The sequence below is a fragment of the Bombina bombina genome, chromosome 2 (genome assembly GCF_027579735.1).
Source record: "Bombina bombina isolate aBomBom1 chromosome 2, aBomBom1.pri, whole genome shotgun sequence".
Classification (NCBI taxonomy): Eukaryota; Metazoa; Chordata; class Amphibia; order Anura; family Bombinatoridae; genus Bombina; species Bombina bombina.
In genome coordinates this window covers 434,177,667-434,195,117 of record NC_069500.1, presented here as the reverse complement: position 1 = coordinate 434,195,117, position 17,451 = coordinate 434,177,667, and the positions used below count along the sequence as shown (strand labels likewise).

Sequence of the window (17,451 nt, the reverse complement as noted above, 5' to 3'; positions counted from 1 at the left end):
AGTAATATGCTAGAACCCCCAGTAACACTCTAGAACTCCCAGTAACACGCTAGAACTTCCAGTAACCCTCTAGAACCCTCAGTAACACGCTAGTACCCCCAGTAACACTCTATAACCCCCAGTAACACTCTAGAACCCCCAGTAACATGCTAGAACTCCCAGTAACACTCTAGAACCCCCAGTAACACTCTGTGTATTGTAAGATGTACCAGGAGGAGAGAAACTGCCTCAGACCGACACAATCAGGAGAAGAGGGGGCACAAGGGCCCTTAATGCTTTTGGCTCAGAACTGCGCAGTGATGCACAACCTGCTTGGCCCAGCCTGTATCTTTCTGCGCAAAGGATTTGCTGAGAATCGGCAGCCTGTACGTGAGTCGTGCAACTCATGCCTTCCCTTCCATATTGTCACCACAGCTGTCACCTACCTTTACCCCAAATCACATGACATCATTCCTATCCCACTTGATGTTACATTCCAGGGATGCTGTCATTGTATTGCTAAGTATTTGTGCTATCATTTCATTTAATTAATTAAAAAAAGTATATAGGCAAATACCTAAACCCAAGCTTTTCACTCAGTGCGATAGCCCTTTGGTTACCAGAGAAAGTAACAAGACATTTCTAGTAAAGATTGACATGGTTTGTATTTAGGTATTGAACTGAACACTCTTTTTATATTGTTCAACATAATATCAACATGAATATAAAATGACAGCTCAATCTCTCATCTTAACTGCTTGCAAAAATCTAGACTAGCAGGTTGATGTAGCAGTTTATTTATATAAAAAAATCACTTTGTAAGATCATACACATAAAGCTGGCCTTATATACCTTTATAGATGTGTTATTGCCATGAAAAGTTATAAGATTTGTCAGACAAAACATTTGGCATTGCCTGGATACACAGCAACTTCCTAAACGTTTTGCAAAATATTACCATCATTTAAACTGGCAAAGCTCTGTATGTGGCAAATGTCAGGAGAATATGTTTTTATTAATCACAGTTTGCAATTGACAAACAGCAATAACAAGCAGCATAAGATCAATTGTATTAATAAGATTTCTGCAATTGTCAGTATATTTTATGATATAAATGTTTTACATTGTACAAACTGTGTTCTGTTGAGTGCATATGTTGGCACAAATATGCATTTTGTAAGTTAAAGGTCAGCACAGTGGTTTGAGGCATAATAATTTGCATTTAATTCTAGGGGTCTATATACAGAGAAAGACAGAAGTTTAGTATGTCATTTGTGAAAAGCATTAGAAATGACAACATATGGCCTAGATTACAAGTGCAGCAGTACATTTTTATCGTTCATGTGCACTAACTGTACTCAAGCTAAAAAATGAGTGCTCCCAAGTTATATCAGGTATTGCAAGTAATTCGTTAGTGAGCGAGCAAAAGATTCAGACGCGCTATCCTGAAACTGTGCTAGACCAACTGCAGTAAACCCAAAGGTGTGTTAGGAATGCTTCAAATTCCTATGTTCTTCACATAGAAAAAAATATTCTTTTAATTTTTAAATATATATATAATTATTGTTGTAAAATATATATCTATATGAATATATACAGATGTAGATAGATAGATAGATTTTATATACAGATATATATAAATAGAAATATCTATTTAAAAATAAAAAGAACATTTTCTTATAAGTGAAGAACAAAGGAATTTCAAGTATTTGTATTAAAAAAACATATTAAAATTGATTAAAAATTATGTTTTTTATTTCAAGGTATTTGACTGGGAAGGGTTAAGAAGTATATATATATATATATATATATATATATATATATATATATATGTGTGTGTGTGTATATACTGTATGTGTATTTATATGTTTATATGTATGTGTGCACATATAGACATGTATACGTACATGCATACCCATATTTATTATTATTATTATTATTATTATCGGTTATTTGTAGAGCGTCAACAGATTCCGCAGCGCTACATGCATACACATATTTAGACATATATATATATTTACATACTTTGGAGTCCTTCCCAGTCAAACACCTAGTCATATACTATACCCTTTTAACCCTTTTAAAAAAATAATATAAATGTAATTTTTTTAATTAAAAATGTGTATTTATGAATATAATACTTTATATTCTTTGACAGTATTGGGTGAGCTAGAGTGATGTCAGTCGCGGTAAATCTTCTCTGGTAAATCTGTTTTACCATGGACTTGTAATATAAAGTTGCATGCTAATTTTAGCATGGCCCAGCGATAGGGCCTTTCACGTCCCATGCTAGCAATAGTGCGCCACTTGTAATCTGGGTCTCTAATGAGTTTGAATAAATGTTTACAGATGATAAGATAAAAACAAAACTTTGAATACATTTTCAGACAGAATGGGAAACCCCTACTCTACTAGGTCTTGCAGTATTTATTAGTCTTGTTGATAAAATTAAGGTATATTTTTAGTAAATGCATTTTCTTATCATAAATAATATTTTCTGTCACACTTATAGAGGCTTGCAGGGTTTTACAACCCAAATACACACAGCATGAATATGTTTATCTGGTTTCCTTTTGCTAGTGGTATCCAACCTTTTACTTGAGGGCCCCTGGTTTTCTTTTACCACATGTATTGCAGAGTTGCCGCTAATGGATACATAAGGATCTATGAGGAAGCGTCATAACTCGCAAATCAGAGAATGTGGTTTTGCTGCCTGTGTACAATTTTGCTATGCTCCCTGGTGGATACATTTTTGAAGTGAGATCTTGTACCTCTGTGTTTGAGAAAATATATATATGGAAAAAGATAAATATGAAATAGATGTTTATATATATATATATATTTATATATACAGTATATATACATTGTTGCTGGTTGCTGATTTATTGATGTGAGTGTAGATCCTCCTCCTTGAACTTTGTGTGTGAGTGTGTATATATATATATATATATATATATATATAAAGTCAAAGGGGTAGACTTATTAAAGGGACATTAAACCCAAAAAAATTATTTCATGATTCAGATTGAGCATACAATGTTAAACAACATTCCAATTTACTTCTATAATCTAATTTGCTTAATTCTTTCGATATTCTTTGTTAAAGAAATAGCAATGCACATGGGTGAGCCAATCACATGAGGCAAATATGTGCAGCCACCAATCAGAAGCTACTGAGCCTATTTAGATATGCTTTTCAGGAAAGAATATCAAGAGAATGAAGCAAATTAGATGATAGAAGTAAATTAGAAAGTTGTTTAAAATGTTACCCTCTATCTGAATCATGAAAGAAAAGAATTGGGTTTAATGTTCCTTTAACTGTCGGGCAGACATGATCCGCTGTATGCTGTCGGCATTTAACATTGCACAAGCATTTCTGATGGAATGCTTGTGCAATGCCGCCCCCTGCACATTCGCGGCCAATCGGCCATTAGAAGGGGTGTCAATCATCCTGATCGTATCTGATCGGGATTATTGCTGTCTGCCACCTCAGAGGTGGCGGACGAGTTAAGGAGCAGCGGTCTTACGACCACTGCTTCTTAACTTACGTTTCTGGTGAGCCTGAAGCCTCCCGCGGAAACAGCTGCATTCGCAGCATGATAAATCGGCCCCAAAAAGTTAACCTTTTTTCAGCAACACTTATTAAAGCCAAATTAAAAATGAAGGGTAGCTGTTCCCAACCTGTTGCCATCACATCACAAAATATAAAGCATTTGTAAGCAGGGATCCATGATACAACAAATACTACGTAACATCTCGTACAATCATTTTTGCAGAATGCAATAAAAGTGTCTAATAATAGAAACATAGTACGCCCAAACCACTAAACATAGCAGCGACAGTCCCAATATGTGAAGACCACAGTTCCCTGACACACTGATTTTGTATTGTCCAATTGATGTTGATAATAAAAAATTTACAAAGGGCTAAATTACAAGTGGCGCGCTATAACTAAGTCTGATGCGCGCTAACTTCCGGACTCTAGATATCGCGACCACGCTAACTTCTCCCCATAGATTTCTATAGGACAGGATGTTAAAAAAAAACAAACAACTAAAATGTATTGATCGTGCAATAACCCGACACAGAGTTAGACGAACTGCGCTAAACTCCAAGATAGTGAATACTTTCGATTCCAATGTTCCTCACATAGAAGAAAATGTTCTTTTTATTTTACAATGGATATTTCTATATATATATATATATATATATATATATATCTGTTTTTGTTTGCTTTTTTTAATTTTTTATATATATATATATATATATATATATATACATATATATATGAGTATATAAATATATATATATTATATATACAGATATTTATATCTCACTTATTAAACCAGAATCGCTAGCAAGACAGACAGTAATTACAATTGCATAGTGAGTTATGTGTGTGTGATTGTAAAATATATTTGTTTTGGTAAAATAATGTGGCTGGATAGAACAAAAGGTGTCTCCAGAGGTTGGCTGTGTTCCAGGACAGAGGTGTGGTCAGGATTTTTCACCTACAGAAAGTTGAAATTATAGAGACTCTATTGCCCCTCATCCAAAACTGCCATTTTCTTGCTTTTTAGTTTTCTTATTTTTTTGTTGTTTTTTCACTTTCTGTGAGTCGAGAAGTAAATGTTTAGGAGACAGGCACAAATCTTTATGAATTATGAGTTTTTTCCTGCAAGATATTTCTTTTACAAATGAATTTTATTGAATCTAGGCCAAAATCTCTCGTACCCCTGCCAATAAGCAAACAGGTGCACAGTGCTACTGAAAATAATTGCCTGGGCACTGCAGCCTGTGTCTGAAGGTTATATTTACCGTCGCTTTACTTTTATGTTACATAGTTGTTCACTGCTATAAAAAATCAGTCAGGATTTTTTTTTTACTATCTTTTGGTTCCTGGTATAAATGTCCACTGTATTTATAAAAAAATAACTTTTTATGTATATTTAGGATAGCTATGCAGCCAGAATTTACTATAGTCATTGCATTTCTGATAATGTTTCCTTATTAAAATCAGTGAAATAACATAAGGCTAAGCATTGCACCACTGCTACCTATAAGAATATTGTAGATAAAATCCTATTTTCTTCAGCATGTAGGGTATAGGTGAACAACGTAGTTTTACAAAATATATTGTGACAAGAGAACAGAGTCACAGGTTCATGAACAATGCTGACAAGTGCTGAAAAACTTGTCTATCTTGACTTGCTTAGCTTGTGTGGGTAAGGAGTGATAGGCAGTGGGCGAATTCCTTATCAGGGTCAGGGCCTATATTATTTGATAATCATGTGTTGTCAGTCTATTGATTTTCTGGAAATTTCACTTAAAGGGACAGTCAACTCCAAAATTGTTATTGTTTTAAAAGATAGATAAACCTTTTATTACCCATTCCCCAGTTTTGCATAACCAACGCAGTTATATTAATATACTTTTTACCTCTGTGATTACTTTGTATCTAAACCAGTTTTGTCCCCTGATCACATGGCTATCTATTTATTATATATTGACTTGCATTTTAGCCAATTAGTACTGGGTCATCTATAACTTCACAAGCGTGAGCACAATGTTATTTGTATGAACAACATGAACTAGCAGTCTCCTGTTGTGAAAAGCAAATAAAAAGCATGTGATAAGAGGCTGTCTGTAGTGGCTTAGAAACAGACAGACATTTAGAGGTTTAAATGTTATAAAGTTTATTAATATAACAATGTTGGTTGTGCAAAGCTGGGGAATGGGTAGTAAAGGCGTTATCTTTTTAAACAATAACAATTTTAGTGTTGACTGTCCCTTTAACTAAGTTTAGAAAATTGTGTCAATATTTTTATTTTTTTTAAACCAACCATAGTAAAGCATATTTTATCCATAAATTTTACATGCATATACACATATTAACACATAAATATATATTCATATATATTTATATGTGCTGCTCATTGCTGTGCTAGTTCTCATTTGCGTGCGCTGGTATTACTAAGTTAAGTGCAAATATCGCTTTCGCTGAAGCAATATTTTGCAAACAACTTCTAATCTGGCCCTTTACCTATAACTGGTAAACAGTATATTATTATTATTCACATTAAATTAAATTCAAATATTACCACCAATTAAGGCCTCGCTTCCATTGAGTCGTTAAAAATGGAGCCGTAAGCTACCGAAGCGTCTGACAGCTAAAAGTAATTTACGGCTGCATTTTAGTACCAGGTTTCCATTGAAAAGATTAGCGTGTTGTGCGCAGTCGCTCTTTTCGTGTAGCTGTAAGTTAACGTTGTGTTAACGCTTCCATCTGACGTCGGATTTCTTGAAAATCAATTAGTTGCTAAGGTAACCCGACCTTACGCTATAGAATTTACGTTTAACGTCCGTGCTTCTTACCTGTGATCGCCTCTCAAGAAAAATAAAGATACACTTATCCATATTTTTAATAATCAAATATTATTTTTTAATATAATTATATTTTCCACTTCATAAATATAAGTAATATGTATTGCTGCCCTAGGCATAGGTCTAGTTTGCATTCTGTAGATATGTTCTTGCATATATTATTATATTTAAATATATACTGATATTTCTATTAGAATTTATTTATACATTAAAACACTTGCATTATTTGCAAGTTTTATAATTTAAATAGAAAATAGGTCTCAAAAAGCACAATTTTCCTCTTTTACACCTAATTGAGCTGGGTGTAATATTTCTCAATGTATCGACAGCCTCCGACAGTATATTAACGGTTTGCGCTTTCATTGGAAACCTGGTATAATTTATCGATTAACGGCTTCTATTACTTTCTATGGGACGCGAAGATATTTTCGGCAGCCGAAGTCCGGCTGCCGATATTGAGGTATAACGCGCCATTGGAAACAGTCGTTAAACGATATTGCTTTCGACAGCATATTTAACGGTTTGCGAGTGCACACAAACTGAATTACAACTCAATGGAAGCGAGGCCTAAATATTTTAAGAGGTTCACATTTACAGTTTATCCCTCCCTCAACATGTTTCACCGCAAAACCAGCTTTCTTAAAAGTCCCTAAAGAAAGAAGGGTAAAGTAGTGCATTTGGAAATAATATTTATTGTATGTATAGTACTGTATACACACACATATTTACATGCTTATAGGCACACTGACACACACACACATATTTATAAACATACACAAACACACACATTTACATAATTACAGACACACTGACACATATATATATTTATAAACATGCACACAAATATACACACACATATTTACATGATTATAGGCACACTGACACACACAGACAGACACACACATATTTACATGCTTATAGGCACACTGACACACACAGACACACACACACACATATTTACATGCTTATAGACACACAGACACACACAGATACATCTATTTATAAACATGCACACAAATATACACACACATATTTACATGATTATAGACACACGCACACATATTTACATGATTATAGACACTGACACATGCGCACACACACATATTTACATGCTTTACATGCTTATAGACACACAAACACACATATTTATAAACATACACACACATATTTATAAACATGCACACACTGACACATGCACACACACATATTTATAAACATGCACACAAATACACACACACATATTTACATGCTTATAGACACACTGACACACACAAACACATTTATATGCTTATAGACACACAGACACACAGACACACACACACACATATATTTATAAACATGCACACAAATATACACACGCATATTTACATGCTTATAGACACACTGACACATACACACACACACACATATTTACATGCTTATAGACACACTGACACATGCACACACATATTTTCATGCTTATAGATACACTGATACATGTACACACACATATTTATAAAAATGCACACAATATACACACACACATATTTACATGCTTATAGACACACAGACACACACACAAACACACACACACGCACACATATATTTATAAACATGCACACAAATATACACACACACATATACTGTATATGATTATAGACACATTGACACATGCACAAAACACACACACACATTTACATTATTATAGACACACACACACACATGTTTATAAACATGCACACAAATATACACACACATTTACATGCTTATAGACACTCTGACACACACACACGCATATATGTATAAACATGCTCACAAATATACACATACTGTATTTACATGATTATAGGCACACTGACACACACACATGTTTATAAACATACACACAAATATACACACACAAGATAATGACAATGAGGAATTACAGAGGGATGAGCAGTCACCAACCCCATGTCCAACCCTCATACCTTATGTCTCTTCTGTGTGATTACTCTGGAGATTACAGTTGTTTAATCCCATTCATTCAGTGACTTCAATACTTTCTTCCTTTAACTCTAATCTTTGTTCCAACATGTTTTCTTTCAGGATAGAGAGCTGCGTCCAGAAGAGATAGAAGGTAAATAAAACATATAATGAATTAAAGAAGTGTAAATAGGATAGGTAAAATGAGAAATTTATGTAAGAGAGCAGTTTCCAGAGCATGGTGTAGAAGATCTGGTGTAGGGAGCAGTATAGGAGCTGAGTACAGGGAGGCAGGAAGCAGTATTAGAGCTTAGTGCAGGGAGCAGTATAAAACCTGAGTGCAGGGAGCAGTATTAGAGCTTAGTGCAGGGAGCAGTATAAAACCTGAGTGCAGGGAGCAGTATTAGAGCTGAGTGCAGGGAGCAGTATAAGGGCTGAGTGCAGCGAGGCAGGAAGCAGTATTAGAGCTTAGTGCAGGGAGCAGTATAAAACCTGAGTGCAGGGAGCAGTATTAGAGCTTAGTGCAGGGAGCAGTATAAGAGCTGAGTGCAGGGAGCAGTATTAGAGCTTAGTGCAGGGAGCAGTATAAGAGCTGAGTGCAGGGAGTAGTATAAGAGCTGAGTGCAGGGAGCAGTATTAGAGCTGAGGGCAGGGAGCAGTATAAGAGCTGAGTGCAGGGAGCAGTATTAGAGCTGAGTGTAGGGAGCAGTATAAGAGCTGAGTGCAGGGAACAGTATAAGAGCTGAGTGCAGGGAGCAGTATTAGAGCTGAGTGCAGGGAGCAGTATAAGAGCTGAGTGCAGGGAGCAGTATTAGAGCTGAGTGCAGGGAGCAGTATAAGAGCTGAGTGCAAGGAACAGTATAAGAGCTGAGTGCAGGGAGCAGTATTATAGCTGAGTGCAGGGAGCAGTATAAGAGCTGAGTGCAGGGAGCAGTATAAGAGCTGAGTGCAGGGAACAGTATAAGAGCTGAGTGCAGGGAGCAGTATTAAAGCTGAGTGCAGGGAGCAGTATAAGAGCTGAGTGCAGGGAGCAGTATTAGAGCTGAGTGCAGGGAACAGTATAAGAGCTGAGTGCAGGGAGCAGTATATGAGCTGAGTGCAGGGAACAGTATTAGAGCTGAGTGCAGGGAGCAGTATAAGAGCTGAGTGCAGAGAGCAGTATAAGAGCTGAGTGCAGGGAGCAGTATTAGAGCTTAGTACAGGGAGCAGTATAAGAGCTGAGTGCAGGGAGCAGGAGCAGTATAAGAGCTGAGTGCAGGGAGCAGTATAAGAGCTGAGTGCAGGCAGCAGTATTAGAGCTTAGAACAGGGAGCAGTATAAGAGCTGAGTGCAGAGAGCAGTATAAGAGCTGAGTGCAGGGAGCAGTATAAGAGCTGAGTGCAGGGAACAGTATAAGAGCTGAGTGCAGGGAGCAGTATTAGAGCTTAGTACAGGGAGCAGTATATGAGCTGAGTGCAGGGAGCAGTATATGAGCTGAGTGCAGGGAGCAGTATATGAGCTGAGTGCAGTATTAGAGCTGAGTGCAGGGAGCAGTATATGAGCTTAGTGCAGGGAGCAGTATTAGAGCTGAGTGCAGGGAGCAGTATATGAGCTGAGTGCAGTATTAGAGCTGAGTGCAGGGAGCAGTATTAGAGCTGAGTGCAGGGAGCAGTATAGGAGCTGAGTGCAGGGAGCATTATTAGAGCTGAGTGCAGGGAGCAGTATAAGAGCTGAGTGCAGGGAGCAGTATAAGAGCTGAGTGCAGGGAGCAGTATATGAGCTGAGTGCAGGGAGCAGTATAAGAGCTGAGTGCAGGGAGCAGTATATGAGCTGAGTGCAGTATTAGAGCTGAGTGCAGGGAACAGTATAAGAGCTGAGTGCAGGGATCAGTATAAGAGCTGAGTGCAGGGAGCAGTATAAGAGCTGAGTGCAGAGAGCAGTATAAGAGCTGAGTGCAGTGAGCAGTATAAGAGCTGAGTGCAGGGAGCAGTATAAGAGCTGAGTGCAGGGAACAGTATAAGAGCTGAGTGCAGGGAACAGTATTAGAGCTGAGTGCAGGGAGCAGTATTAGAGCTGAGTGCAGGGAACAGTATAAGAGCTGAGTGCAGGGAGCAGTATAAGAGCTGAGTGCAGGGAGCAGTATAAGAGCTTAGTGCAGGGAGCAGTATAAGAGCTGAGTGCAGGGAGCAGTATAAGAGCTGAGTGCAGGGAGCAGTATATGAGCTGAGTGCAGTATTAGAGCTGAGTGCAGGGAGCAGTATAAGAGCTGAGTGCAGAGAGCAGTATAAGAGCTGAGTGCAGAGAGCAGTATTAGAGCTGAGTGCAGGGAGCAGTATTAGAGCTGAGTGCAGGGAGCAGTATAAGAGCTGAGTGCAGAGAGCAGTATAAGAGCTGAGTGCAGAGAGCAGTATTAGAGCTGAGTGCAGGGAGCAGTATAAGAGCTGAGTGCAGGGAGCAGTATAAGAGCTGAGTGCAGGGAGCAGTATAAGAGCTTAGTGCAGGGAGCAGTATAAGAGCTTAGTGCAGGGAGCAGTATAAGAGCTTAGTGCAGGGAGCAGTATAAGAGCTTAGTGCAGGGAGCAGTATAAGAGCTGAGTGCAGGGAGCAGTATATGAGCTGAGTGCAGTATTAGAGCTGAGTGCAGGGAGCAGTATTAGAGCTGAGTGCAGGGAGCAGTATAAGAGCTGAGTGCAGGGAGCAGTATAAGAGCTTAGTGCAGGGAGCAGTATAAGAGCTTAGTGCAGGGAGCAGTATAAGAGCTGAGTGCAGGGAGCAGTATTAGAGCTGAGTGCAGGGAACAGTATAAGAGCTGAGTGCAGGGAGCAGTATATGAGCTGAGTGCAGGGAACAGTATTAGAGCTGAGTGCAGGGAGCAGTATAAGAGCTGAGTGCAGAGAGCAGTATAAGAGCTGAGTGCAGGGAGCAGTATTAGAGCTTAGTACAGGGAGCAGTATAAGAGCTGAGTGCAGGGAGCAGGAGCAGTATAGAGCTGAGTGCAGGGAGCAGTATATGAGCTGAGTGCAGTATTAGAGCTGAGTGCAGGGAGCAGTATAAGAGCTGAGTGCAGGGAGCAGTATAAGAGCTGAGTGCAGGGAGCAGTATATGAGCTGAGTGCAGTATTAGAGCTGAGTGCAGGGAGCAGTATATGAGCTGAGTGCAGTATTAGAGCTGAGTGCAGGGAGCAGTATATGAGCTGAGTGCAGTATTAGAGCTGAGTGCAGGGAGCAGTATTAGAGCTGAGTGCAGGGAGCAGTATATGAGCTGAGTGCAGGGAGCAGTATTAGAGCTGAGTGCAGGGAGCAGTATAAGAGCTGAGTGCAGGGAGCAGTATAAGAGCTGAGTGCAGGGAGCAGTATAAGAGCTGAGTGCAGAGAGCAGTATAAGAGCTGAGTGCAGGGAGCAGTATATGAGCTGAGTGCAGTATTAGAGCTGAGTGCAGGGAACAGTATAAGAGCTGAGTGCAGGGATCAGTATAAGAGCTGAGTGCAGGGAGCAGTATAAGAGCTGAGTGCAGAGAGCAGTATAAGAGCTGAGTGCAGTGAGCAGTATAAGAGCTGAGTGCAGGGAGCAGTATAAGAGCTGAGTGCAGGGAACAGTATAAGAGCTGAGTGCAGGGAACAGTATTAGAGCTGAGTGCAGGGAGCAGTATTGGAGCTGAGTGCAGGGAACAGTATAAGAGCTGAGTGCAGGGAGCAGTATAAGAGCTGAGTGCAGGGAGCAGTATAAGAGCTTAGTGCAGGGAGCAGTATAAGAGCTGAGTGCAGGGAGCAGTATAAGAGCTGAGTGCAGGGAGAAGTATATGAGCTGAGTGCAGTATTAGAGCTGAGTGCAGGGAGCAGTATAAGAGCTGAGTGCAGAGAGCAGTATAAGAGCTGAGTGCAGAGAGCAGTATAATAGCTGAGTGCAGAGAGCAGTATTAGAGCTGAGTGCAGGGAGCAGTATTAGAGCTGAGTGCAGGGAGCAGTATAAGAGCTGAGTGCAGAGATCAGTATAAGAGCTGAGTGCAGAGAGCAGTATTAGAGCTGAGTGCAGGGAGCAGTATAAGAGCTGAGTGCAGGGAGCAGTATAAGAGCTGAGTGCAGGGAGCAGTATAAGAGCTTAGTGCAGGGAGCAGTATAAGAGCTTAGTGCAGGGAGCAGTATAAGAGCTTAGTGCAGGGAGCAGTATAAGAGCTGAGTGCAGGGAGCAGTATATGAGCTGAGTGCAGTATTAGAGCTGAGTGCAGGGAGCAGTATTAGAGCTGAGTGCAGGGAGCAGTATAAGAGCTTAGTGCAGGGAGCATTATAAGAGCTTAGTGCAGGGAGCAGTATAAGAGCTTAGTGCAGGGAGCAGTATAAGAGCTGAGTGCAGGGAGCAGTATTAGAGCTGAGTGCAGGGAACAGTATAAGAGCTGAGTGCAGGGAGCAGTATATGAGCTGAGTGCAGGGAACAGTATTAGAGCTGAGTGCAGGGAGCAGTATAAGAGCTGAGTGCAGAGAGCAGTATAAGAGCTGAGTGCAGGGAGCAGTATTAGAGCTTAGTACAGGGAGCAGTATAAGAGCTGAGTGCAGGGAGCAGGAGCAGTATAAGAGCTGAGTGCAGGGAGCAGTATATGAGCTGAGTGCAGTATTAGAGCTGAGTGCAGGGAGCAGTATAAGAGCTGAGTGCAGGGAGCAGTATAAGAGCTGAGTGCAGGGAGCAGTATATGAGCTGAGTGCAGTATTAGAGCTGAGTGCAGGGAGCAGTATATGAGCTGAGTGCAGTATTAGAGCTGAGTGCAGGGAGCAGTATAAGAGCTGAGTGCAGGGAGCAGTATAAGAGCTGAGTGCAGGGAGCAGTATATGAGCTGAGTGCAGTATTAGAGCTGAGTGCAGGGAGCAGTATTAGAGCTGAGTGCAGGGAACAGTATAAGAGCTTAGTGCAGGGAGCAGTATAAGAGCTGAGTGCAGGGAGCAGTATATGAGCTGAGTGCAGTATTAGAGCTGCGTGCAGGGAGCAGTATAAGAGCTGAGTGCAGGGAGCAGTATAAGAGCTGAGTGCAGGGAGCAGTATAAGAGCTGAGTACAGGGAGCAGTATAAGAGTTGAATGCAGGGAGCAGTATAAGAGCTGAGTGCAGGGAGCAGTATAAGAGCTGAGTGCAGGGAGCAGGAGCAGTATAAGAGCTGAGTGCAGGGAGCAGGAGCAGTATAAGAGCTGAGTGCAGGGAGCAGTATAAGAGCTGAGTGCAGGGAGCAGTATAAGAGCTGAGTGCAGAGAGCAGTATAAGAGCTGAGTGCAGGGAGCAGTATTAGAGCTTAGTATAGGGAGCAGTATAAGAGCTGAGTGCAGAGAGCAGTATAAGAGCTGAGTGCAGGGAGCAGTATTAGAGCTTAGTACAGGGAGCAGTATAAGAGCTGAGTGCAGAGAGCAGTATAAGAGCTGAGTGCAGGGAGCAGTATAAGAGCTGAGTGCAGGGAGCAGTATAAGAGCTGAGTGCAGGGAGCAGTATAGGAGCTGAGTGCAGGGAGCAGTATAAGAGCTGAGTGCAGGGAGCAGTATTAGAGCTTAGTACAGGGAGCAGTATAAGAGCTGAGTGCAAGTATAAGAGCTGAGTGTAGGGTGTAGTATAAGGGTTGGGTATAGGTAACAGTATAAAGGCTGGGTGCAGGAAGCAGTATAAGTTCTAGGTGTATGTAGCAGTATAAGGGTTGTTTGCAGGGAGTAGTAGAAGTGCTGGGTGCAGGGAGCAGAATAAGGTTGGGCGCAGGAAACAGTAAGGAGCCGGGAACATTATAAAAGCTTGGTGGGGGGAACAGTATAACAACTGGGTGCAGGGAGTAGTAGAAGTGCTGGGTGCAGGGAGAAGAATAAGAGTTGGGTGTAGGTAGCAGTATAAGGGTTTCACGCAGGTAGCAGTATAGGGGTAGGGTGTTAGGTAGCAGTATAAGGGGTTGGGGTTAGGTAGCAGTATAAGGGTTGGATGTAGGTAGCAGTATACGAGTTGGTTGTAGGTAGCAGTATAAGGGTTGGGTGCAGGGAGCAGTATAGGAGTTGGGTGTAGGTAGCAGTATAAGGGCTAGGTGGAGGGAGCAGTATAAGGGTTGGTTATAGATAGCAGTATAAGGGTTGAGTGTAGGTAGCAGTATAAGAGCTGAGTGCAGGGAGCAGGAAGCAGTATAAGGGTTGGGTGTAGGGAGCAGTATATGAGCTGTGTGTAGGGAACGGTATAAGGGCTGTGTGTAGGGAGAAGTATAAGGGCTGTTTGTATGCAGCAGTATAAGGGCTGGGTGTAGGGAGCAGTATAATGGTTCAGTGTAGGGAGCATTATAAGGATTGGGTGCAAGGAGCAGTATACAGGGTTGAGTGTAGGGAGCAGTATACAGGGTTGAGTGTAGGGAGCAGTATACAGGGTTGACTCTAGGTAGCAGTATAAGGGCTATGTGTAGGGAACAGTATAAGGGCTGGTTGTAGGGAGCAGTATAACGGTTCATTGTAGGGAGCTGTATAAGGATTGGGTGCAGGGAGCAGTATATGGGATGGGTGTAGAGAGCACAGTATAAGGGTTGCGTGCAGTATAAGGGTTGTATTCATGGAGCAGTATAAGGACTGTGTGTAGGGAGCAGTATTAGGGGTTGAGTGTAGGGAGCAGTATTTGGGGTTGAGTGTAGGGAACAGTATAAGGGTTGAGTGTAGGGAGCAGTAAAAGTATTGGGTGCAGGGAGCAGTATATCGGATTGGTGTAAGGAGCACAGTATAAGGGTTGGATTCAGGGAGCAGTATAAGTGTTGGGTGCAGGGAGTAGTTTAAGGGTAGTGTACAGGGCTCAATATAAAGGCTTGGTGCAGGGAGCAATATAAGTTTTGGGTGCAGGGAGTAGTATAAAGGTTGGGTGCAGGGTGCAGTATAAGTGTTGGGAGCAGTAGAAGGGTTGGGTGCAGGGAGCAGTATAAGGCTCGGGTGCAGTATAAGGGTTAGGTGTAGGTAGCAGTATAAGGGTTGTGTGCAGGAGTTAGTATAAGCGTTGGGAGCAGTATAAGGGTTGGGAACTGGGAGCAGTATAAGGGATGGATGTAGGTAGCAGTATAAGGTTTCGGTTTAGGGTGCAGGGAGCAGTATAAGGGTTGGGTGCAATATAAGGGTTGGTGTAGGTAGCAGAATAGGTGTTCAGTGCAGGAGGTAGTATAATGGTTGTGAGCAGTATAATGGTTGGGTGCATTGTAAGGGTTGGGGTTAGGTAGCAGTATAAGGGTTGGGTGCAGGAGGTAGTATAAGGGTTGGGAGCAGTTTAAGGGTTGGATGTAAGTAGCAGTATAAGGTTTGGAAGCAGTATAAGTGCAGGGAGCAGTATAAGGGTTGGGTGCAGTGTAAGGGTTGGGGTTAGGTAGCAGTATAAGGGTTGGGTGCAGGAGGTAGTATAAGGGTTGGGAGCAGTTTAAGGGTTGGATGTAAGTAGCAGTATAAGGTTTGGAAGCAGTATAAGTGCAGGGAGCAGTATAATGGTTGGGTGCAGTGTAAGGGTTGGGGTTAGGTAGCAGTATAAGGGTTGGGTGCAGGAGGTAGTATAAGGGTTGGGAGCAGTTTAGGGGTTGGATGTAAGTAGCAGTATAAGGTTTGGAAGCAGTATAAGTGCAGGGAGCAGTATAAGGGTTGGGTGTAGGAAGCAGTATAAGGGCTGGGTGTAGGTAGCAGTATAAGGGTTGGCTGTACGTAGCAGTATCAGGGTTGGGAGCAGTATAAGGGTTGGGTGTAGGGAGCAGTATAAGGGTTGGGTGTAGGGAGCGGTATATGGGTTGTGTGTAAGGAGCAGTATAAGGGCTGGATGCAGGGAGCAGTATAAGTTATAGGTGTATGTTGCAGTATAAGGGTTGGTTATATATAGCAGTATAAGGGTTGGGTGAAGGGAGCAGTATAAGGGTGGAGTTTAGGGAACAGTATATGGGCTGTGTGTAGGGAGCAGTAAAAGGACTGAGTGGAGAGAGCAGTATACGGTTAGGTGTAGGTAGCAGTATAAGGGCTGAGTGTAAGGAGCAATATAACGGTTCAGTGTAGATAGCAGTATAACGGTTCAGTGTAGGGAGCAGTATAAGGATTGGGTGCAGGGAGCAGTATTTTGGATGGGTGTAGAGAGCACAGTATAAGGGTTGTGTGCAGTATAAGGGTTGTTTTCATGGAGCAGTATAAGGACTGTGTGTAGGGAGCAGTATAAGGGGTTGAGTGTAGGGAGCAGTATATGGGGTTGAGTGTAGGGAGCAGTTTAAGGGCTGGGTGTAGGGAGCAGTATAAGGGCTGGGTGTAGGGAGCAGTATAAGGGCTGGGTGTAGGGAGCAGTATAAGGGCTAGGTGTAGGGAGCAGTATAAGGGTTGGGTGCAGGGAGTAGTATAAAGGTTGGGTGCAGGGAGCACTATAAGGGTTGGGTGTAGGTAGCAATATAAAGGTTGGGTGTAGGTAGCAGTATAAGTGTTGGGAACATTATAAGGGTTGGGTGCAGGAGGTAGTATAAGGGTTGGGAGCAGTATAAGGGTTGGGTACAGGGAGCAGCATAAGGGTTGGGTGTAGGTAGCAGTATAAGGTTTGAGTGTTGGTAGAAGTATAAGGGTTTGGTGCAGGGAGCAGTATACGAGTTGGGTGTAGGTAGCAGTATACGAGTTGGGTGTAGGTAGCAGTATAAGGGTTGGGTGCAGGGAGCAGTATACAAGTTGGGTGTAGGTAGCAGTATAAGGGTTGGATGTAGGTAGCAGTATAAGGGTTGGATGTAGGTAGCAGTTTAAGGGTTGGGTGCAGGGAGCAGTATAAGGGTTGGGTGCAGGGAGTAGTATAAGGGTTGGATGCAGGGAGTAGTATAAGGGTTGGGTGCAGGGAGCAGTATAAGGGTTGGGTGTAGGTAGCAGTATAAGGGTTGGGTGTAAGGAGCAATATAACGGTTCAGTGTAGATAGCAGTATAACGGTTCAGTGTAGGGAGCAGTATAAGGATTGGGTGCAGGGAGCAGTATTTTGGATGGGTGTAGAGAGCACAGTATAAGGGTTGTGTGCAGTATAAGAGTTGTTTTCATGGAGCAGTATAAGGACTGTGTGTAGGGAGCAGTATAAGGGGTTGAGTGTAGGGAGCAGTATATGGGGTTGAGTGTAGGGAGCAGTTTAAGGGCTGGGTGTAGGGAGCAGTATAAGGGCTGGGTGTAGGGAGCAGTATAAGGGCTGGGTGTAGGGAGC

At 41.7% G+C, this 17,451-nt stretch overlaps 1 protein-coding gene across 2 annotated transcripts in view; it reads left to right on the top strand.

The window, feature by feature from the left end:
• Positions 1-17,451, top strand: part of CABP1 (calcium binding protein 1) — a 127,255-nt gene that overhangs the window by 82,637 nt on the left and 27,167 nt on the right. The window contains exons 1-2 of one of the 2 annotated variants that reach the window (XM_053702044.1): positions 204-365; positions 8,428-8,458. In XM_053702044.1, coding sequence (XP_053558019.1) covers positions 204-365; positions 8,428-8,458 — 193 coding nt within the window. Of the gene's footprint in view, positions 1-203; positions 366-8,427; positions 8,459-17,451 lie in introns of those variants that run through there. The other variant, XM_053702043.1, reaches the window with a different exon arrangement.